Below are 22,746 nucleotides of genomic sequence, written 5' to 3' on the forward strand. Positions count from 1 at the left end.
TGACCCTTCTTGAGCAGACGGGTAATCGGTAGGACTATATCAGAGAAACAGTGGATGAACCTTCTATAAAAGTTTGATAGTCCCAGAAATCACTGTATGTCTTTAGGTTTTTTTGGAGTAGGCCACTGAAGGACTGCCCTTACCTTCTCCAGATCCATTTGTACCCCCTCCTTTGAGAGAATGAACCCCAAATAAGATACCGCCGAGGCTTCAAAGATACACTTTTCTGGTTTCACCAAGAGTTGATGTTCTCTTAATCTTTGGAGGACTTGATTGACATGGCTTCGATGTTCTGAGAGGGAGGATGAGAAGACCAGTATATCGTCTAAATAGACAACCACTGAGGCATACAACAGGTCTGAGAAGATCTTATCAACAAAATGTTGGAATACTGCAGAAGCATTCACCAGTCCAAAAGGCATTACCATATATTCAAAATGTCCCAGAGGACTCCTAAAAGCCGTTTTCCATTCATCTCCCTTCCTTATTCTCAACAGGTGATAGGCTCCCCGAAGGTCTAGTTTAGTGAAGATGGTGGCTCCTTCAACAGCTTCTAACACCTCTTTTATGAGGGGCATAGGGTATCTATCTCGAATAGTTAAGCTATACAAGGTCTCAGCTCCGTGGTTCCCTTCTTAGGAATGAAGAACATTGAGGCCCCTGCTGGAGAATGAGATTCTTGAATTAAACCATTTTTGAGGTTGGCTTCTAAATACTCCTTCAATGCTCTTCTTTCCGGGAGTGACATGGGATACATCACCCAAAATGGACAGATGCTTCTGGCTTTTGGTCGATGGCGCAGTCTTCAGCACGGTGTGGAGGTAAGGAACGGGGTAGCTTATCTTCAAAGATTTCAGCATACTGCTGGTAACAGGAAGGAATCATTTGAACCACTGTTGTGGAAGTCAAAACTGCCACTCAACTTCCTCTCGACTGAGAAGCCTGGGATAGACATGACGTTGAGCAGTATGGAGATAGAAAACAGATGGTGTTTGCAGACAAGTCAATCCTGGGATTATGTTTGCGCAACCAGGGTATGCCCAGGATGACCGGAAAATGGGCAGCTCTGATCACATCAAAGGTGATCTGTTCTCGGTGTTGAAACAGGCACATAGGTGCCGGACCTGTCTCCTTAACTATGGGTCCAGAAGATAGAGGCGTACCGTCCACACCCTCCACTGGCAAAGGTTTGACTTTCTGGTGTAGGGGTATAACTTGTTCTTGTGCCCACCGAATGTCAATGAAATTCCCTGCCGCACCACAGTCCAACATAGCCAAAATTTCCACTGAGGGGGTGGACTCAAATGTAAGGTAAACCGTGAATACGATGAGTCTATGGTCATCACTGGAGCTATCTGGTTGAGTAGAGTTGCAGGGATTCTTAATCTCTGCCCAGTTCCTTTCCCTGCTCAAGACCGGGGAGACATGTTTCCCGAGCGTCTCGGGGGTACCTCTGGACAATTACGAAGCAGATGCTTTGAGGATCCGCAGTACATGCAGAGACCCTGGTCTCTACGTCTCTTCCATTCGCCTGGAGTCAAAGGACCTCTAGCCGTTCCAATTTGCATAGGCTCCTCCGACTGTGGTCGGGTAGGGGGACTCGTCAAGGGTAAACCTCCAGAGTGGGGACGTCTGTATTTCCTTATTTCCAGCTTCCGTTTCTGTAGTCTGTATTCTAACTGAAGTGACAATGTCACCAGTTTTTGAAAAGAGGCGGGACGTGCCTTCCTAGCTAGCTCGTCCTTGAGATCGTCATGCAAGCCTCGACGAAAGAGAGTCTGTTGCGCCGAGTCTGGCCACCCGGCGTCCGTTGTCAGCTTTATAAATGTGGAGGCATACGTCTGTACATCATGATTTCCTTGACAGATATCCAGAAGGGCTTCATAGGATGAATATTGGACCTCTGGTCTATCAAATCTAGATCACATCAATTGAGTAAACTGAGTGTAATCATTTATTGCTGGGTTTGCCTGAGCTATCAATGGAGTTGCCCAGGCCAGAGCAATGCCCACAAGGTTGGAAACAAGGAAGCCGACCTTCGCTCTATCAAATTCATAAGCCTTAGGTCGGAAAGTGAAATAGATCATACAAGCGTCTAGGAATTCTTTCAGGAGCTTGGGATTGCCATCATACTTCCCAAAGGAAAACATCAGGGGGGTAGATCTCCACGAAAATCTTCTTGTGCCGCTACTTGTTGGCGTAAATTAATGTTCTCGGTTTGGAGATTCCGAACTTCAGCCTGCAGGCCCTGAATAGCGGTCACCATCTCCTGGTATTGCTCCAAGGAGGCCATGTTGATTGGGTGGCGCTGCAAACTGTCACGGTCAGTAGATTTCTCCCCCTGATTCTCCTCACCTGGGTCCTCTATGGAGCTAGGAGCCTTCTGTCGCCTCCTTCTGTCCTTTTTAGGAGTTTCTGCTTCGTCGTCTGTCTTGGTAGATCTGATTCCCTTCTTGCGTTCGTAGAGGTAAGGACGGTCTCCTCCCGAGGCCACCTTGACCGTCGAATGGACTGACAGTCAGATGAACCCAAGGGAGCCCGTCCCTTCAAACAGGGAAAAGGCCTGAATAGGCAGAAAAAAACCCTGTGTAGCCGCAGATGGTATTGGCCCGGCAGAACTGGAAGTAGGAGAGGCTGGTTCTGTCTCGTATCGAAGTGGAGCATAGACTTCATTGTTTAGTAGAAACTCCGGTCGGTATCAGGAGGGATAATTATCCAGAAAGAGTAGCTCCTGGTATGGCTGAACCCAGGAAGTAAGGATTTCCCTGCAGACAGGAGGTACCAGGAGGGAAAGAGCACCATCTGCGGTATGCACAAAAATATAGAAGGTTACGGACTTCTAAGTAAAAGGTAAGAGAAAGAGAGAAAGAGAGAAATAGGGTGAGAGTGTGTGAGAGAGAGGGAGCGCTGGCGAACGGAAGAGAGGGAGAAAAGGAAAGAGAAGGAGCCAGCGAGAGGGACTAAGAGGGCGAGAGAGAGAGAGAGAGTGGACTAGCGAGTGAGAGAGAGAGCGAGAAAAGGAGAATGGGCGAGCGAGGAGCTGGAAGAGAGCGGACAGCCTGGGATGCAGAGTGGAAAGCTCCGAACACACCGCGGACAGGTGTCGGAGGAAAAGGGCCGACAACAGGGAGGCACAGATGCCTGGAGAGGCTGAAAGAAAAGCGAAACCCTAAAGAAAGTAATCCCCAGAGAAGGAACCGGGAAGGTGGCAGCGGAGGGGCTGACCAGAGACACAGGTGAGTCGGGAGGAACCGGAGCGGGGAAAAGGAGCAATGGAGGGACGACTGAGGATAACACAATAGCCCATTCGGAAGGCAAGGGAAGAACAGGAACAAGGGATAAACGAAGAGAAAGTAGAAAAAGAGCACTGCTAAGCGGCGAAAGTCGGATGACCAACGAAGCGAGTTGCAACGTGACTCGCAGGGGGCGTGGCTTCCTTATATACCTGCAGCCAAGAATAGTCTAGCATGTCACGCTACCTTGCCGTGGAGACCTAATAGCGTCTCCATCTTGCCCATAGTTTCCACGGGCGCGGTGTGACACCGGTAAACAATTATGCAATTGACTGCATAATCTTGCACTGGGCATCTTTTGATAAAGCAAGCATGATACCTGCTATTATGTAGCTAAACTGCCATCATGGTGAACCCAGTCTGGTTATTTCCTGCTGTGGCATGACATGTTTTGCTGGGCAATGGGCTAGGGTCACGTATGTGCTCATGAATTAGTAGCAGTGGTCGAGCAACCAAGGGCAATCTCTCAGTGGACATATGTATTGGACAGGTTTATTGGGCAAAATATTAATAGTTTGAATAAAGGAGTGTCAAAACAAAGTGATATAGATAATATAATTATATGAATTTACACCTGTGCCGAACTGCCAGTATATTTTTGCATTGGAGTGTATGTAACCGTTTTCTAAGAAAACTAATTAAAATATTATGGATTAAAAAAGGTGAAGGGGGAATGGAAAAATCAAAACACGGTTTGGATTTCAAAAATTCAATATGTTACCAAAGCAAAGACCACCAACTGCCTGGGTAAAGATCGAAAAATATGTGTCAGTTAATATACTTTATATCTCGTGCCAGGCAAAAATAAATGTATGCACTGGCTAGGTAATACGTTGAAAAGTTTAAAGTCCCGAGCATTTAGACTCATTCACGAGAGCTTTGAGGGCAGTTAGGATAGTTTGTTCCAAGAAGTGGAGACATGAGTCCATTACAAAAGGTCTTGCTCCACCTTCATAACCCTCCCACGTAAAGCTCCAATCTTCATTTTCAGACAGGCTGTGTCACTTTCAGGCGGGTGGGAAGGACTCAGACATGCAGGATGTCCATCATCCTTCCCAGCCTCCCCTCGCCAGAGGTCACAAGTCTTGGATACCGGGTGCATGGTTTGCTGAGGAGGTGGCAATGCCAGTGAAGATAAAATTCCAATCAGGAACAAACACATTCCTATGAGAGTCAGTTCCGGAGAAATAAAAAGGCGCCAAAAAGCCTCTCCAGGCATAAAAGCCAGCTCAGGAGAAAGAGAAACAGAGCAGAAGTCGAATACACAATAAATAGGGTACAATTGGACACTTTACATAATTTGAAATAGCCTGGAGGCATTGTGCAGAGATCCCCTTGCAAAACGTGCAGAAAAAAATAATCAAAAGTGAAGGATATTAGTCCGTGCAGTACATTCTATGGCCCGTTACTCCCAGGGGAGCTGATGGCTTCTGTCTTAAAGGGGCAGCGTCAAGTCAGCACAGATGTGTTGCTTTCTATATGCAGCTTACACTGATAGCCCTAAAGTGCTGTTAAAATGTAGCATACATTAAAAGAATTTCGGGCCTACCCCTGCTGGCGGCAAAGGAGGCTAACAAGCATATACATCTGAGAAGGATCCCTTGTTTGAGAAATCGATGTTTAGGTAGGATATAATCCAACAGTTCCATTATGCAACGATGCGCAACACTTTTCTCAAAGTCGTGTTGAGTGTGCAGCTTTGCCAATAGTGGTTTCCCGTTGCGTGTCATGCAATCAAAAGTGGTATGTGCTGGTGCATCCTGGAACCCTTTCCTACACAGCACCCCATCATCTGTGTCATGTAGGGGAAGCCTCTGAAACCACCAAGTCCTCTTCTCACTCCCCCTTGCCACTCTTCCTTACTGTGTGCAGGAGAGACACCCACAACCCTCATCCCCTCCCCCAACCAATTACCCCCATACCCTACGACCTTCCTTATATCCATCTCTAGCACATTCTCTCTTAGATCTAAGTCCACCATATTAACCCGCACTCCATGCCTAAGGTGCGCATTAAGGGCATAACACATGACCAGAGCAAAGATGCAAATGAAGAAAGGGTGTCACTGCTTTTTAGGGAAAAGTGGCACCTTGGCAAATCCTGAGCCCGAAAGAGGGGAACTTCCAATCCAGCTGTACAATATTGTCATCAATGGTATTACACAGAAGATGTATCTGTGTCTAGAAAACACACGTGCCGGTTAACAGTGCCATAGGCAGAAGAGTTGGGGCTCATTGTGTATTTCACCCTGGTATGTTTGCAACAAAGCGTAACATCCCTCCTTTGGCTCCCAAGGTCAATCAGCACACGCTACTCCCTACCAATCCCAAAGTAGCAAAAGAAATACAGTAGATTGACAGATGTCACTTACTTTACCATCACTGACCAACCTGGTAATTATCGTATTCCATGCATTTATGATGGTATGGAAAAAAGGCCTGCTACATTTCGCAGTGGTGCACAACTCTGGCCCTCAAGCCTATAATCCTATCATGCTTTCCAGATAACAATTAACTATGTAAGTGAGTTCTATTAGGTCTCATTAGAAGCACATATATCTACTCATGACAGACCTTCTGAAAATCGGACCTGTGTGCAGCCTTCGAAGAGCGGATCTCTGCACTAATGCACTTTAGAACTAGTTAATATTTTAAGTAAAAGCAACTTATATCATTTGAAATTTTATCGTCCTAAAATTCACAGTGTACTGTAAGAGCTACATAAAGTAGGAGATCACCACGCTCTACAAAAATACAATGCAGAGAAAATAAAAATAAAAAGATAGGGGTCACTGAACACAAATGAAATGTATTGAAGTTCAAGTTACTGTTTCAAAATGTCTTTATTTCACAAAGTGTTTTCATCATAGGGCTTAAGTCATATATCAAATGAAAAATACAAAAAACACATGATGTAGAATGTTGAACAAAGGAGATACACTAGGAAATGGTTCTTAAGAGAGGAGAAGAAATTGTAAAGTGAGGGGGCAGAGGAGACAGGGAGAAGTAGGGCATTTTGAAGCTTGGGATCATTTAGAGGAAAAAAGTGGATGTGTGAAGAAGCAAAGGAGTAGGAACAGAAATACTGTACTGAGAGGCAGAGACCATAGGGCAGATGGATGGGGACATAGAAAGAACTTAGTGAGGAAAGATAAGCAGGGATCACACCAGCTAACATTTAAAAGTAATGCTGAAAAAGCACATCTGGAAGCGGGATGGACAGGGAGCTTAAAAAAACTAATTGTGAGGGGTGTGATACGTGTAGAAGAAGAGAACTTTAAAAGTAAACAGAATTGAAAATATATTTAAGCAGGAAGAGGGAATAAATTGAAAGACTAATTAAATAACAAGACATTCCCCACGTCTATCGGAATTAGAGAAAGTGTAAGACTTTTAATCGCTTCAAAAGAAAAGGGTTAATTATGTGGATGCTGCTAGTTGGGGTAGACTCAACTGAGCAAGAGAGGCAATGCGTAGAGAAAAAAGTGAGAAGTCAAACATTATACCAGAATTATAAAACGAATAAAACATTGCAAAGACACCAGCAGAAAAGGGAAAAGGTGAGGTAAAGGATAGAAAGCAGAAAATAATACAATCTCAGTCTTAGTATATTAAGGGTGAAGACATTGGTAGGAGAAAATCACAGGGGTCCCTTTGCGAAGGGTTTGTGTAAGAAGGGAAAGGACTGCAAATCACCTGCAAAGAAATGACAACTAAGACCAAAGGAGGGGATTAAAGCAGAAAGGAAAAAGTCTCGAAGAAGAAAACTGGAGGTCCCAGAAGAAAACCTTGGCAGATTTAGCCCACAAGTAGAAAAGTGGAGGAGTCCCACGACCAAATGACAGCATACGAATGGTTAGTGAGAATAGAAGAATGGAAGCTGAAGGTAATCATTTAATTAATTTGAATAATTTTCGTACAACGTTCCTTTAAAAACCCTTTTTCCTGAATATTAAGGTTCAGCATTTGGACAAGTGAGTGCCTCTGAAATATTCTTTGTGAGGTAACGCGGGCAAATAAAATATATTTGAGGAGACTCATTCACTCATATCCAATGTACATATCCAATATACATGAGTTGATTGGAGTGTGCAAAGGCTTTTTGAGAGAGTACATAAGCTTGTATAACCCTTGCACAACAATTTGCCTTCAACTATTAAGTAGTTACTCTGTATACATAGTGGGGCTTTAGGGTAATTCATGCCTGATAAATTCCTCCTGGTTGTTTTATAGGGTTGGCAACTCTGGAGTTGGGTAGTGGAGGCCTGCAGGAGGGTGCATGTTATTTGAGGCCATACATGCCATGTTCCACGCTGGCAGATAAGCTGATCTTGGATGATTCACAGTTCATGCACACTGGATTTGCTCATGGCAGACATTCGTCCTTTCAGGCCTGCTTCATCCAAAAAAGATTTGTAATTGATACGACCATCCATATTTTGGTCATACTTCGACATGATCTGGTAAACTTCATTTTCGTCCAATGTAAGCTTGCAGAGCTTAAGGGCAGACTTAAATTCTGCCAACGGGAGGTAACCACTTCCATCAGTGTCCAGCTTCTTAAAGGCTCGTCGAAGAATCTTCCAATCAGTTGGCAACTAGGAATACAAAGGGAAAGGTTGTGGAAAAGAGCTCTTGAAAAGATTAAGAATAGGTCAAATTGGACATTCGGTTCTACAAACATATGCGTTTTATATTGAGCCCAAAGTGGACTAGTTCACAGAAACAGATCATTTTAAGCCTTATAACTGATGCAGCAATGTAAGGTTAACTAACTGGGTCTTCTACCTCGCTATTTTGGTTGTGTCTTTATTTATTTATTTATTGTTTAATTGCTAGGCGCTTATACAGCAAGTAGAATACTGTTTCAAAGCACCCACAGGGCGAAGGGAGGGAACAAGGGATTGAAACACATTACTAAACGCAATACTTAAGAGCAGTGGCAGGAAAAAGGGAAAAGGACGAACCTACTATGCCCTGTGAGTATTCAGAACGTGCAAGTGCTGCAAGGAAGAGGGCAGAGGGGGTAAGTGCTGGGGAGTCTGAGCTCATGGCTGAGTCACAGATGAAGTGCTAGGATTGTTAAGTGCTACACAGCCAGATCCATGTTAGGTGCGAACCTCCGGGGGCGGAGGGTGTGTCAATGCAAGTGCTGAGGGTAGACAGGAGCTGGGCTGATTGGGTGTGGGAGGTCAGGGGCCCGAGGATGCATAAAGGCCCCTAACATCAATCACAGCAACTGTGGGAATAGCAGAGGAGAGTGGAAGGGAAGGAGGAGGTAAAGAGGAAAGTCTTAAGGAGCTTCTGGAGTTTAAGGCACAGCATTTAAGACACAGGGGGGGGCTGTTACATAGGAGGGAGCCAGCTAAGGAAAGCAAATGACCACCTACTCTCTGTTTAGCAAAACGCTTTACACACAAAGAGTTGATGCCAGAGGAACGTAGTGGTCTAGAGGGAGAATATTTAGTAAGATAAAGTTGAAGATAGTGTGGTCCCCGGGCCCATACAGCCTTGTGGATGATGCAGAGGGATTTGAATTTAAGCCATGCAGCAACCGGGAGCCAGTGAAGACTTTTTAGGGCAGGAGAAATGGGGTCCCTGGGCTTAAGGCCAAGGATAAGTCTTGCTGCCCTATTCTGGATTAGCTGAAGTGGTCGCAGAGTGGAAGAAAGTAGATTCAGGAGGAGGCTATTGCAATAGTCAAGTCTAGAGAGAAGTAGGGCTCGGGTAACATTGAGCCGCTGAGGGAAAGTGAGAAAAGGGAGAATTTTTTTGATAAGGAAGAGCTGAACGTGGGACTTCTTGGCATTGTCCTGAGTGTGGGGGGGAAGGAGAGAGAGAGAGACAGGAGTCAAAGATGATTCCAAGGTTTTTGGCTTCAGAAGAAGGGGCAGGGGGAGAGCCCCAGGAGGAAGCCCAGAGCGAAGGGAAGAAGGAGGGAGCAGGGGTCCCAATGGGAAGGATATCTATTTTACAGGCGTTGAGGCAGAGATCGTTGGAGGTGCACCGGGAATGGATGGCAGATAGGCAGTCAGGGATGATGGAGGGTGCAAGAGGGTCAGCAGGAAGTTTGAAAAAGAGTTGTGTGTCATCTGCGTAACACTTGAAGTTGGAGGAGAAGGAGGAGATGAGGTGTGGAAGCAGAGCAAGGTAGATGTTAAAGAGCCAAGGGAAGAGGATAGAACCACGGGGGACACCACAGGTGGAGAAAGAAGTAGGGGAGGAGAAGGTGCCCAGGATGACTTGTGAAGAGCGTCAGTAAGGAAGGATGTCAGCCAGTCCAGTGCCTGTTCCGAGATACCAAGGTTATCGTGGAGCCTTTGTACGAGGATGGAATGGTTCACTGTGTCAAAGGCAGAGGAGAGATCGAGAAGGATAAGGACAGCTGGAGAGTTGGAGTCCAGAGATGCAAGCAGTTCTTCACGGGTGTTCAGAAGAGCAGTTTCCGTGCCTCTGGATGCTCATAATCCAGATTGATGGTTGTTGAGACCACCAACATGTTTGGTGTGTGAGTTGAGTTGGGGCAATGCCATCTTCTCCAGCAACTTCCCCAGGAAGGGGGTGATGGAAATAGGGCGGTAGTTGGCAGAGCAAGTAGGGTCCGCTGAAGGTTTTTTAAGGAGTGGGCGCACAAGGGAGTGCTTAAGGGAGGAGGGGAAAGATCCAGTGTCAAAAGAGTGACTGCAGAAATCAGCGAGTGCAGGGGCAAGAGAGCCTTTGTTATCCTTGATGGTCCTGGATGAGCAAGGGTAAACCTGTTTAGAAGAGACCTTCATGGAGTGTCATGAACATCTTTAAATACAGCCCTGCCGAGTCGGGACTGGAGATAGTAAGAAAAGAGAAAAGAGGAAAGATGTAAAACCTTAGTCATTGATGAATGCAGATTGGTAGTCCTCGATTTTGATTTGCCATATGGGAGCCCCCGGTACTGTTCTGCTCTGTTTCTGGCTAACAAGCCCTGTGAGCATGGGTGGTCCTGTAGGAAGGGGGTTGTTGTATTTTGGTGAGATGTTTGGGAGAGTAGACGATGGTGAGTGTGTGACTGGGGGAATGTTCAGATAGTCTGGCAATAGGTGTGTGTTTATTTACTGGCTTATGCTTTTAGTGTAACGTGAAAAGATGGAGGAAGATGAGTGGGTTAGTGAGGGGGTGTTGGTAATGAGAACCCATGCCCGTGGTTGTTTGGAGAACCCATGCCCGTGTCTCCTCAGAGAACCCATGCCCATGGTTCCTCAGAGAACCCATGCCAGTGGTTGCTTGGAGAACCCATGCCCGTGGCTGCTCGGATAACCCATGCCCGTGGCTGCTCGGAGAACCCATGCCTGTGGTTGTTTGGAGAACTCATGCCCGTGTCTCCGCAGAGAACCCATGCCAATGGTTCCTCAGAGAACCCATGCCAGTGGTTGCTTGGAGAACCCATGCCCGTGGTTACTCGGAGAACCCATGCCTGTGGTTGCTCGGAGAACCCATGCCCGTGGCTGCTCGGAGAACTCATGCCTGTGGCTGCTTGGTTACTTAAGTTGGTTTTGCAATAAAAAGGCATTATTCAACTTCTCTGCAGTTATGTGTGATCGCTTTTAGTGACTAGGTATTGCTTATATAGGAAGCTGGGGTTACTGGTATCAGCCGTCAGTAAGCAGAACCAAAGGTGATTCATTGCTTATTTTGTGATGATGAGCGATCTGTACTGGAAGAAATTAAAGATGGGCATTTATCTTCTTATTTAATGAGATTTAGTTATTAGAGACACAATACAGACGCATATTGTTAAAATACAAGAACATTTATACATTTAAAGTTTGAATGCCGAACTCAAACAATTGCATACAAGCCCCCAATGATAATTGCAGAGCTCAAAGCACTTACATTTGGAGGTCAGTGCAAAAGTACATCATTAAAGTACGCTTTTGTTAGCATATACATTACCTGCCGAGGGAGCTTCTCCACAAGTGCCAGCACAATATAAAGGATAGTGTATCATTCTTGGTTAGCAGAAGAAAAAATATATCTGTCCAATCCTGCCCAAAAACCTGTTTAAGATGAGTCAAAGCATGTACCTTACAACCATTAGACAGTAACATCTCTAAAGTGGAGTGTCATTGGGTGACACATCAGATCACCCAACACAAAGCAAAGGAGTTTCAACACTCTCTACTGTTATCACAGGAAGGGTTAGTTCAATGCCAAAGAGGTCCAGGGGAGGCACACAACTCAGCCTGAATAACTTTGTCTAATGCTGTCTGGATGGAGGTGCAATAAAACAAGCGTGAGGGCCTAAGAAGACCTAGTGCCCTAATCCACATCCCAAGAAAACAAAACACATTTCCAGCGATATAGCCTCCTGCTGTCTTTTCTCAGTCTATTCTCAGTCACACAGTGTTTGCAGCACCTGAGCATGCGTTCTTGCCTTCTCCTCAGGTTGGTTCCTGGCTCACATATAACCCTCTGGCCTCGGGTCGCCTACCTGGGCTTTTGGGATATCGACAGAGCATAAGCCTTACAGAAAGTAACTATACTCCCCCTTGCCTTAGGGGATACCCACAGCAATAACCAGACATAATTACTCCTCCTGCCATGTTCCTGTTCAGATTAAACGTATTATCACCTACCAGCCACACGTCACTCTCCTTGGCATGAACTTTGGCAAAAGGCTCTAGAAGTGCTCCTTCTCTTGGTTCATTGGCTCCAGCCAGGCTCTGCACTATGACCTACAGCTTGCCTACAAAGTGCTCCTTTCTCCCTCCGCTTCTGTAGCTCGTGCCAGACTCTGCTCTAGAGAACATTGCATGCTAGAAAATAGTTCATTTTTCCATCAGTTCCCTCCTGCTTTAGCCAGGCGCTGCGCTAAATCGCTCAGCAGCATTCTGGCACCACATGCCCCCACCCCTTTCACAGCCTAGATCGAGACTCAGCAGCACTGTTTAGCAAACTGCTATTTATGGTATATTTTGCTCTCTCTCGCCTCCTGGTCGCCACTTCTATGGGTATCTGTCCAAAGTCTGACACTGCCTCCTTCTGCCCCTTTTTATAACGCTGTACTGGTCGTAACAACGCCACTGTGGCCTGGGATTGGTGGGGTAATTTTCCTACCAGATTCTGAATACCCGATTGGGCAGGGCCCCCACCTCCCTATCAGATAGGTTTACTCTACACATTATTACTCTAATTTGGTGGGGCTTTGCATGATTGTTGGGTATAGTAATTGCACAAGGATCACAGAAAGAGTGCAGGGGTCCCATCGGCATTTTTGGTTCTGTAGGGATTGTCATGGCATCCCCACAGCCACGCAATTTGGCTCCTCACATTTCTAGTGATGGGCACATCTGTAACTGTTCCCGCTTAAGTGGTCCGTCGGTCCCTGACTCACCAACCTTCAGTAACTTGCTGTGAGGGAATTTTCCGCTGAAGAAATGTAGTGAGTGTTGGCTTGCGAGCTGCTTGCTCACTTGGATGTCTAACCTTAGTGTTTGCAGTGTTTCTGAGGGTGATGTGTCTGAATTGATGGTCATGCTGCCTTTATTGTGGCATATCGGAAAGACAGGGGGGGCTGGACCACATGGCAAGGAAGGATGCCATGTTAAGGCACATGCTCGAGCATCCTCCTACCACCGTTTAGCAGCAGCGGAGGCAGCTTTTGGTGCCACAAAGGGGGGCGGATAATAAGGCACCAGCAGGAGGCTTGGGGTGCACTCGGCATGCACTATGCACCAAGTGGGGAGCCAGGTGGGGCGGCTGCTCCCCCCCCCCCCAGCTCCTATCCTGGCTCCACCACTGCTGTGTAGATTACTGGGCAACATGGCAGAAAAATGGGAGACACAGTGACCTGGGAAAGTGCAGAAAAAATGGTGGAGTGGCTCCATTGGTAGATAATAATAATTTGTTTTTAGCTAGAGCCAAATAAAGTGAGGCAGAACCGCCAGTTTTAGGTGAAGTACTAGGCTATAGCGCTGCTGGCAGATAGAGACAAACAGACTGAGGCAGAACCACCAGGGAGGAAAATGTCACTGTCAACTGGGCTGAGTAGAAAAGGAGTCAGGAAATGGGCACCACTGCTAGTGAGAGCCAAAAAACGGAGGCGGAACCAACAGGCATGGTGAAGCTTTGCACTGGGCTGAGCCCTGGAATTTGGGGGTGAATTTCACCATGGGAGATTTAGTGAGGGCTGGCCCTTGAATTAGGCAGGGCCTCCATGGAGTACAATATCAGTGTTAACTGAGCTGATTGAAGAAGAAGCCACAAATTGGGAACCAGTGCTAGTTGGAGACAAATAGACTGGGGCAGAACCTCCAGGGACATGGAATCTTTGGGTTGCCTACGCCTTTTGAGGTGAATTTGACCATGAGGGTCTTAACGGGGGCTGGCTTTTCATTGACACAGAACCTTCATGGAGTTCAATGTCAGCGTTAACTGGGCTGAATGAAGAGCAAGCCAAAAATGGAGCAAAAAAGTAAATGTAAATAAACTTCAACCGCAGGAAACAATACACTTTAACTAGACTTTACTGGAACGAGAAACTAAACATAGCTAACAATTAACTTTAGAACCTTGAAGGAAGGAACAAAGTAAACCTCAATCTAAGGAGGTCAACCTTCAAAGCGAAGATGCTTATTACTTTTTATGAAAGTAAACTCGTTCACATGTGTCACTGAAGCAGCTTCCGTGGGCTGAGCCAATAACCCCAGCCACGCTAAATACCCATGCACACTGCACGCTCGCAGGCAGGCAGATTAGGGTTGCCACAGTCAATTGGTCAAGCACAGATGTCCATACTGACCACTTGCCAATCCAGAATTGTAGTTGATTGCCATCATTAGCCATGACATGTGTCAAGAACATAGACTTCAACCATTTGGTTTGCCGCGTGTCTGTTGAATTCTCGGAACCCTGATGCATATAGTAAGCCTGACTGCAGAAGAAGTGTGTGCCACAGTTTCATATGTTTTTCTGATGCTCAAAGGCACCTCGTGGTGACCGCGGACGTACTGTCAGACGATGAGGACTGAACAAAGCCCTATAATCTATTTTGTAGTGAAGGGTACCGCCCTGGGTTGTTGTTTGCCCAACTTTGTCTCCCTCTTCTTATTCCAACCAGATCTTAATTGTTGTTCGGCCAACTTTGTCTCCCTCTTCTTATTCCAACCAGATCTTAAGAAGTCTTCGAAGTGCACCCTTCCACATGGGTAGCATATCGTATTTTGAATGATAACCCTCTCTGCTGTCCTCATTCTCAGTCTCAAACATATATTATATAAACGCTGCTGTCTTTATATTATAACATGGCGCAAGGAAAGATGCCAGGAGGAATTCCATATTACCTCCTCATGTCATCAATGCTTGGATTCTGTTGAGGATTGAGAGCTTTTTCATGGCCATTTGCCCTGCTTCTGTATCACCAGACAGGTCATGTACCTATAGTGTGTTAGACAGGTCTAATTCCAAAGACACACCAGTGGCAGTACTGCATTAAGAGATGTACTGTGCAAGCCAACCTGCTGGGTGGTCTCTTCAAAAGGCTACAGGAAAGAGTACACATTGTAGGTCTTATATAGGAACCCGCCAATCGCTGGCTATGCCTATAGCATTAGTAGGCCACCGCCTTGTACTATTTCCACAGACACATCAACATATGAACAATTGATTTTCACCAGGTTGGCATACCAGTTTTCAGCGGATTGCCAGCAAGCTAGATGTGCAGCTTTACTGCATCTGTATCTTTACTAATACCTTTCAGAGACTGTAGGAGTGGTTAAAGTGGTCCAGACAGGGCAAAGAATCATACAGAAACAATGTTGCAAGAAATGAACAAAGCCCCAATATACAAGTCTTTGTGATACCACCTGAGCTCTTTCATGTTAGTCAGTGTTATCAGAGAGGTCAGCATAGCTTGATACATTCAATGAAGGTGAATATGCTCCTCAAACATTCACACATGCTCTGGGACAGGTAACAACATTTACAGTATGATCACTTCCTCCTACGAATGCCGCTTTTCCTAAGAAAGCGAGAGCCTAAAACACGCTTACTTATGCCAAAAAGGAATCACGTCAGAAGTGAGAGATGTGAAGGTGGGCATTCTTACACACTAGGCAAAGGGCCTTCAATGCAAAGACATGCGCAGTAAAGCCTAAAGAGTTGCCTCGCATGAGCAGGAAAAAGTGTTTAAACGTGGCAGTTTATAGTGCCTATTCAATATCATTACACAACAGTATACTAGGCGAGTACATAACATTTTCAATTACAAACTTTGCCCCACATTTCTTTTCGGTTGGAAATATTTACACACACCAGATGTTTTTTCAGAGCTAAGACAGGCTCTAACCTCGTCTCCTGCTCCTTGTGGTCTCATTAGTGAACTTTGTTGTGTTTGCTGCATGGATTCTGTTGCTAGAGTTGGTGTGACTGTATGCAAAGACTACCAACCACTATCATGAGTGTTTTCACCTTAGGAAAAGACTGTGCACTGAAGCACGGGAGTATCTGAAGTTGCTTTCTGTGCACAGTGCTTGAACTTGACAAATATGTGGCTCCTTCAATGCCTGCACCCTCTTGCTCTGTCTCATTGTATGCCTTGCTATTTGTGGTATCTGTTAGGAAAGATTTCATATTTAAATGTAATTTTCCCTCCATGTGTCAATCCCCAAACTTTTTGCTGCTGTTCTACAGCCTGATCTAACCTTTGCCAGAGAAGCGCAGCCCTCAGCCGCACTCCTCTGGGCTTTCAGTCAATTCTTATGGGGAACTGACATGCCCTTAAAACAGTCAGCACTGGGAGACTTCGTTTCCCTTAGTCCTTTCCTCATGTTGCAGCTTTTGTGCAACATGTAACAGGTGTACAAAGTAACTTAAGTAACTTACCTTAAAGTACACTTGGATCTCTAGTCATTCCAAAGGGCCTAGAAACTCTCGCTGGACTTATTATGAACTGTGCAGGTGTGTCACGGACAGGACTGGTGGCAGCTATTGTTTATCTTATGTTTTTAACCCTTTTTTGCCATGTTATCCGCGCTTACCGCATTTGGCACAAATAGGTGGCCTGGCTCCAAAATGGCCATGCCACGAGGTTCTTTGTCCTGTCCTTTGGCCATCTTGCCCCTTCACCTTCGCCAAGGTCGAGCCGACCCGGGTCAGTCCTTATTTGGTCATGCACTTTCCGGCGAAACTCAATGCGTTCGCGGGCTTCTGCATGCCTTGTATGTTTGCCTCCAGGATGTGGGCTGGGATGTCTGTTCCCAATACACATCCTGGGTGCCAGAGAGTCTGGAGTGTCCTGAATGGATGGGACCACTGTGGTCCGTGATTGGTCCACGTATGGAGTGAGTGTTTGTGAGCAGATATCCCATTGGGTCCTCTCCGTTTTGGCGCGAAGGGAACTTTGGATAAGAGGAGGCTGAAAACACCACTACCCTGTCGATCTCCTGAGTTCACACCGAACAAGGGATAAGGTGCCAAGTATCCTGCAACAAGAAGCCGAGTCGAGGAGCCGCTGGTGATCCGCTGGAAGGTTTGGCACCCTGAGCCCGCTGTCGTCCTGCGAGACCCCTCTGCATCTGATCGTCCTAGAAGGTCTGCGAAGGTGCTTCGACCCATTGAAATAGTGGGACCAACTATTCTCGGCACCTTCATCAAACCCTGCAAGTAAGCCACTTCGCAAGTGTCCCTGGGCGAACCAGTGGGCTGACCAGCTTACACGTGACATTTGCTCTGTCACTGCTGCCGTTTCAAGGAAGCCCTCGAAACCTGGCATACTGCTAGCTCTGTGTCCACGGCACCCTCACACCAAATTTCGTACACTTGGCATTCCCAGGTCTGACGTGAGACAAATGCGCGCGGACCAGAGTAAACGCAGTTGCCTTGTTGCTCTGCTGTGGCAACGACCTGTGCACGTTCGCTGCATTTGTTACCCCCTTGACGCTGAAGCCTACTACCGCGGAAACTACACAGTGTCGAGACGTCCTGATTGTCGCATTCGAACCTGCCAGCAAAGTGAACTGAACTGGCAAAGTCTGGGCCTGCCTGCATCGGGGACCGGTGACTAGTCCATACCCCAACCGGTGGCCCCTAGCGCAGGAGCCCATTTCTTTTCTACCGCTGTTGCAAAATAGCAACTCTATCCTGCACTCTCAACATGCCTCTACCCGTAAGTGGAGGTCCTGCTTGAGTAGTGGGGACTTGTTCTTCATCGACCGCATCCACCTTCCTGAGCTGCTAGTGACCCTTGAAGAGACCCTATTTTGTCCATTGGCACCAGCGCGTGCAGTTACTATATAGCATAAGGCTCCTCTCTTCATAGGGCTTGGACTGCCTCTTAAGTTAGGTGTATTCTCAATGTTGAACTGGGTCTAATGATTACTTGCACTGCCTGTTTTCCTCCCCATCTAGGTGGTCTACATATTCCGTGCTGTTAACTCCTTAGACCCCTCAATCTTGTATATATATTGGATTGATTGTGATGTATTGGTTTACTTTAGTGTTACTGTGATTCTTTGCTATGGTCTATGTTACAAAGGCCTTGTAATAAATGTGTCTATATTTTTAATATAACACCTGTCTGGAGTAATTCATAAGTGTCCTTGCTTTGTGTGCTCATTGAGGTCTTTCAGTCACCCTCACCCCTCTTGAGACTTAGTCTTGACCGCCGCTATGGCTACCCTGATTGGTCTGGCTTGTCTAGAGGTTACCCTGTTCCAAGAAACTAGGCTGGCCTTCTGAACCTCTGCCCCTCCAGGTCAGAGTTCAGAAATCCGTCTTAACAAATTGGTGTACAGCGGTGGGATAGGACTGGAGGTATCCAGAGTTGCGCACCAGTGAAGGCATTTTGAGTTATTTCTACAGGACACATAGTGAATTGTTGTAGTATAACTTTTTAAAGGCCTTCGTCCTATCTAACAGTATGGAAACAAGCACCTTGTTAACTTTAAATGCTTCTAGATCCGACACATTAAGAAAGATGTGTGCTGAGAGAGGTGTCTCTTCTCAAGGCACGAAAGTAGAAATGATCCAAAAATCATGGACTGGCAAGAAGCTCAGCTTAGAGCTATAGCTTCTGACGACAGTGCAGAAGGAGGTGGGGCTGCTCTCACTGGTAGAACTGATGGTTCTGCCGCTGCACTGATCCACAGCAACCATGAGGACATGGAGGATGTAATGTCTAATGTTTCCTCTGCCAATGCTGATGGGGAGGCCATACTTGAATTCAAGAAGCAAGAACTGCTGTTTAGGCAGCTTGAGTTCAATATGGCCAAACTAAAGATAGAGCAGGCAGAAATACAGAAAGACAGGTATCACCAGTTGGAACTGGCCAAGCTTCATGTTGCCAATGGATCCAAGGGTCCTAGACATGGGTCTGGGGCCTCCTCTCATCCAAGGTTTCCAAAAGATCTGCTCAGTGTGTATGAGGAAAAGAATGACATTGTGGACTGGCTGAATACATTTGAGTATGCATGTGAAGTTCAACAAGTTGACAATGCTGATCAAATTGCCTGGTTACTTAGCAGACTGCCCCATTCTGGCTGCAGTGCCATTATGGAAATGTCAAAAGCTGAGAGAGCAGATTTTGCAATGTTGAAGCAGACTCTCATCTTAAAGTTTGGAAAGTCTCCTGCCCAATACATAAAAAGATTCAGAGAGTATAAGAAAAAAGAAGGTGGTACTTGGGTATCTTATGTAACACAATCCTTAATAAAATTGACTGGCTGGTTTGAAGGTTACAAGGTTTCTACCTTTGAAGGTATGATAAATCTTGTCATGCTGGAACATATTTTTGCATCTTCTTCCCCTGAGCTTAAGCAGCATTTGGCAGATTCAAAGGAGGTAGATCCTAAGAAGCTAGCCATTGCAGCAGATTTGTGGGTCTCACATTGAGTGTCCCATAAGGACAAGACTCATCCTGGTAAGCAGGAGGAAGGGAACAAGTCCAAAGATAAAGAGGGTGGGGAAACTGATAAATCTTCTTCCCAAAAGGGGCACAAAAAGAAAAATAAGGGTAAAACACAAGAGAACTCACAGGGTAGTGGAGGTCAGCCTTCCGAAACAGAACTCTGGTTATAGTAAGCCTCCCTATGTGAACAGACCCAATGGATCTTGTTTTGCTTGTGGAGCAACTGACCACATGAAGGGGGATCCCAGATGTAAGGTCAAAACCTTAGGGTCCACTCTGCTAATCTGGCCTTTTCCTCCTACGAGGAAGAAGAGATTACCGGAGCATCCTTCTCCTTAGACTCCTTCCCCAGTCGGATAGAAGCTGAAGTAGTTTTAGTTTCCCTGGGTTCCTGGGAGCCTAAAGTCTCAGAGGCTTATGCTAGGATTCCAGATAACACCAAGCACTACTTTAAAGACAGTGTGCTGATAAATGGAGTAGATACTCCAGCTCTTAGGGATAGTGGGTGCAGTCGAACTGTAGTAGATTCTACCTTGGTAGACCCAGAGGAAGTTGCCAGAGATACTCTGATGCCCACTAAGTTGGCTGACTGCCCACCTCTTATGTTCCCAGTAATATCTGTAAATCTTACTATCAATGGTACAGCAGTCAGGATTCCAGTGAGCATTCAGAGGAGTGTCCCAGGAAAGGTCTTGTTGGGCAATGATCTCAGAGCTTTAGGGCTTGTGGGAGATACTGCTGACAGACCCTGCACAAGGTCTCTGCCCCAGCCAAAGGGGAAACCCAAGACTAAAGGAGCAAGAAAACCAAAAAGAGGGAAAGAGAATATTCCCCCTAACTCACCTACCACTGAGGTGGAGGTAGTTGGTCCATCACCATGACCTGACGAGGAGGTGGCGATACCTGAAGTGTTTGACCCCAATGACCATCCTGAACTAAACGATTTGTTAGTAGAAGGTGGTCCTGACAGGGAAGATTTCAGTAAAGTCCAACGTGAGTGCCCATCTCTGGAAGGCCTAAGGAGACAGGTCTGCTTCCAGCTTGAGGGTGAACCTCCTGGGAAGCATCAGATTTATTGGGAAGGTGGGCTCTTGTATAGTGAGCCTACAGAGTCTACAGAAGAAGACCAAAGGAGGTTAGTGGTTCCCCTCGCTGTAAGACCCTTCCTTCTGCAGCTGGCACATGAAGTGCCCCTTGCTGGTCACCTTGGTATTAAGAGGACCAAGCAAAGGTTATCCATGCACTTCTACTGGCCCAAGATGGGGGTGCAAGTAGAAAGTCACTGCAGGAGTTGTGCCTCCTGCCAGTTATCTGGTAAAAGTGGCTCAACAATCCAAGCTCCATTGGTACCACTCCCAGTTGTGGGGGTACCATTTGAGAGGGTAGGGATCGACATTGTTGGTCCACTTGACCCCCAAACATCCTCAGGCAATAGGTTTATCCTGGTGCTGGTCGACGATGCCACCAGGTACCCTGAGGCCCTCCTATTGAAAACTGTGACTGCCAAGTCAGTTGCAAAAGCGTTACTTGGCATCTTTACTAGGGTTGGCTTCCCTAAAGAAGTTGTGTCTGACAGAGGCAGCAACTTTATGTCTAAGTATATGCAGGCTATATGGAAGGAATGTGGGGTCACCTAAAGGTTTTCTTCAGCATACCACCCCCAGGCCAATGGTCTGGTGGAACGTTTTAACGGGACCTTGAAAAGTATGATTGGGGCTCTGGAAGAACCGCAAAGAAGAAAATGCGATCTTCTTTTACCAAGTTTACTGTTTGCCTACCGAGAGGTACCACAAGAGGGTGTTGGCTTCAGCCCCTTTGAACTTCTGTTCGGTCACCCAGTACAGGGACCCTTAGCCATAGTCAAGGAGGGATGGGAGATGCCCACTCCCCCCATTACTAACAACATAATGGACTATGTGTTAGGGCTCAGAAAAAGGATGGTACTCCTGATGGGTCTGGCTAGTGACACGTTGAAGGCAGGACAAGCTCTGGTGAAACATTGGTATGACAAGAAGGCTTCCCTCATTAACTTTACACCTGGTCAGAAAGTCCTGATCATGAATCCCATAAGGTCTCGGGCTTTACAGGATAAATGGTCAGGCCCTTAAACAGTGGTGGAGTCACTGGGTGAGGTCAACTATTTAGTGGACCTTGGAAGGCCAGACAGGCTCCAAAAGGGTTCCATGTAAATAGGCTGAAGGCTTTAATCCCAAGAGTTGAAATCACAGCACTGCTATTGGCTTCAGATGTTGAGGAAGAGGAGTCTGAACCTCTTCCTGACCTATTCCAAAGCAGTCCTGCAGATAGCTCCATTGAGGGTGTCCGAGTGGCCCCTCATCTGACTTCTGATCAGCAGGCTGAGGTGAAAAGTTTGCTTAGGCAATTCCCCACCCCCCCCTGCTTTCACAGTCCCCTAGTTTGACAACTTGGTGCAAACATAACATAGACACTGGAGACAGTGTAGGAGATACAGAATGTCAGACAAAGTAAGGTTTTACATTAAGACAGAGGTCAACAAAATGTTGGATCTTGGGGTGATTGAACCCTCTAGTAGTCCTTGGTCCAGCCCTGTGGTTTTGATTCCAAAAGCCGGTACTTCTGAATTGAGGTTCTATGTAGATTACATGGCTCTGAATGCTGTCACCAAGACAGATGCACACCCCTTGCCTAGAACAGATGAGCTGGTGGATACCTTGGGTGCCTCCAAGTACCTCAGTACGTTTGACCTCACTACAGGCTATTGGCAAATAGCCCTTGCAGAACATGCCAAGGAGATGACAGCTTTCTCAACTCCACAGGGCCTTTACCAGTTCAACGTAATGCCTTTTGGGTTGAAGAATGCACCTGCCACATTCCAGAGGCTTGTGAATCATGTGTTGAATGGGTTGGACGAATTCTGTCTTGTATATCTGGATGATATAGCAGTTTTCAGTGCCACCTGGGAAGACCATGTGAAACACCTTGGGATTGTGATACAGGCTCTTCAGAAGGCCCACTTGACCATAAAGGCTAGTAAGTGCCAGATTGGACAAGGCTCAGTGGTTTACCTTGGACATGAAGTAGGTGGAGGGAGGATACAGCCTCTACCCAATAAAGTACAAGCAGTACAAGACTGGCTTACCCCCACTACACAGACCCAAGTGAGAGCCTTCTTAGGACTCATAGAGTACTACCGAATTTTCATGGCAGACTATGGTACCATAGCTGCCCCTCTGACTGCTCTCACTACTCCAAAGAAACCCAAGAAGGTAACTTGGACTGAAGAGTGTGAGAAGGCCTTCCATGGCTTGGAAGACTCCTTGTGCCAGGCCCCTGTTCTCAGGGCCCCTGATTACGAAAGACCTTTTACTGTGCAGACAGATGCCTCTGACACTGGGATAGGAGCAGTACTATCGCAAGTAGATTAGAAGGGTAAGGAACACCCTATTGGCTTCATTAGTCGCCAGCTTAAGGACAGAGAGCTCAGATGGTCCACAGTAGAGAAATAATGTTTCTCTGTTGTGTGGGCCCTTCGGAAGCTGAGGCCCTACCTCTATGGGACCCACTTCACTGTGCAAACTGACCATAAGCCCTTAAA

The 22,746-nt window shown here is 46.4% G+C and overlaps 1 protein-coding gene across 1 annotated transcript in view; it reads right to left on the bottom strand.

Moving 5' to 3' along the window:
- Positions 1–6,117: 6,117 nt before the first annotated feature.
- Positions 6,118–22,746, bottom strand: part of LOC138516409 (EF-hand calcium-binding domain-containing protein 6-like) — a 697,038-nt gene continuing 680,409 nt past the window's right edge. The window contains exon 19 of the mRNA XM_069631506.1: positions 6,118–7,890. Coding sequence (XP_069487607.1) covers positions 7,633–7,890 — 258 coding nt within the window. The 3' untranslated portion in view covers positions 6,118–7,632. The remainder of the gene's footprint in view (positions 7,891–22,746) is intronic.

Source organism: Ambystoma mexicanum, chromosome 6q (genome assembly GCF_040938575.1).
Source record: "Ambystoma mexicanum isolate Mex_15411 chromosome 6q, UKY_AmexF1_1, whole genome shotgun sequence".
NCBI lineage: Eukaryota > Metazoa > Chordata > Amphibia > Caudata > Ambystomatidae > Ambystoma > Ambystoma mexicanum.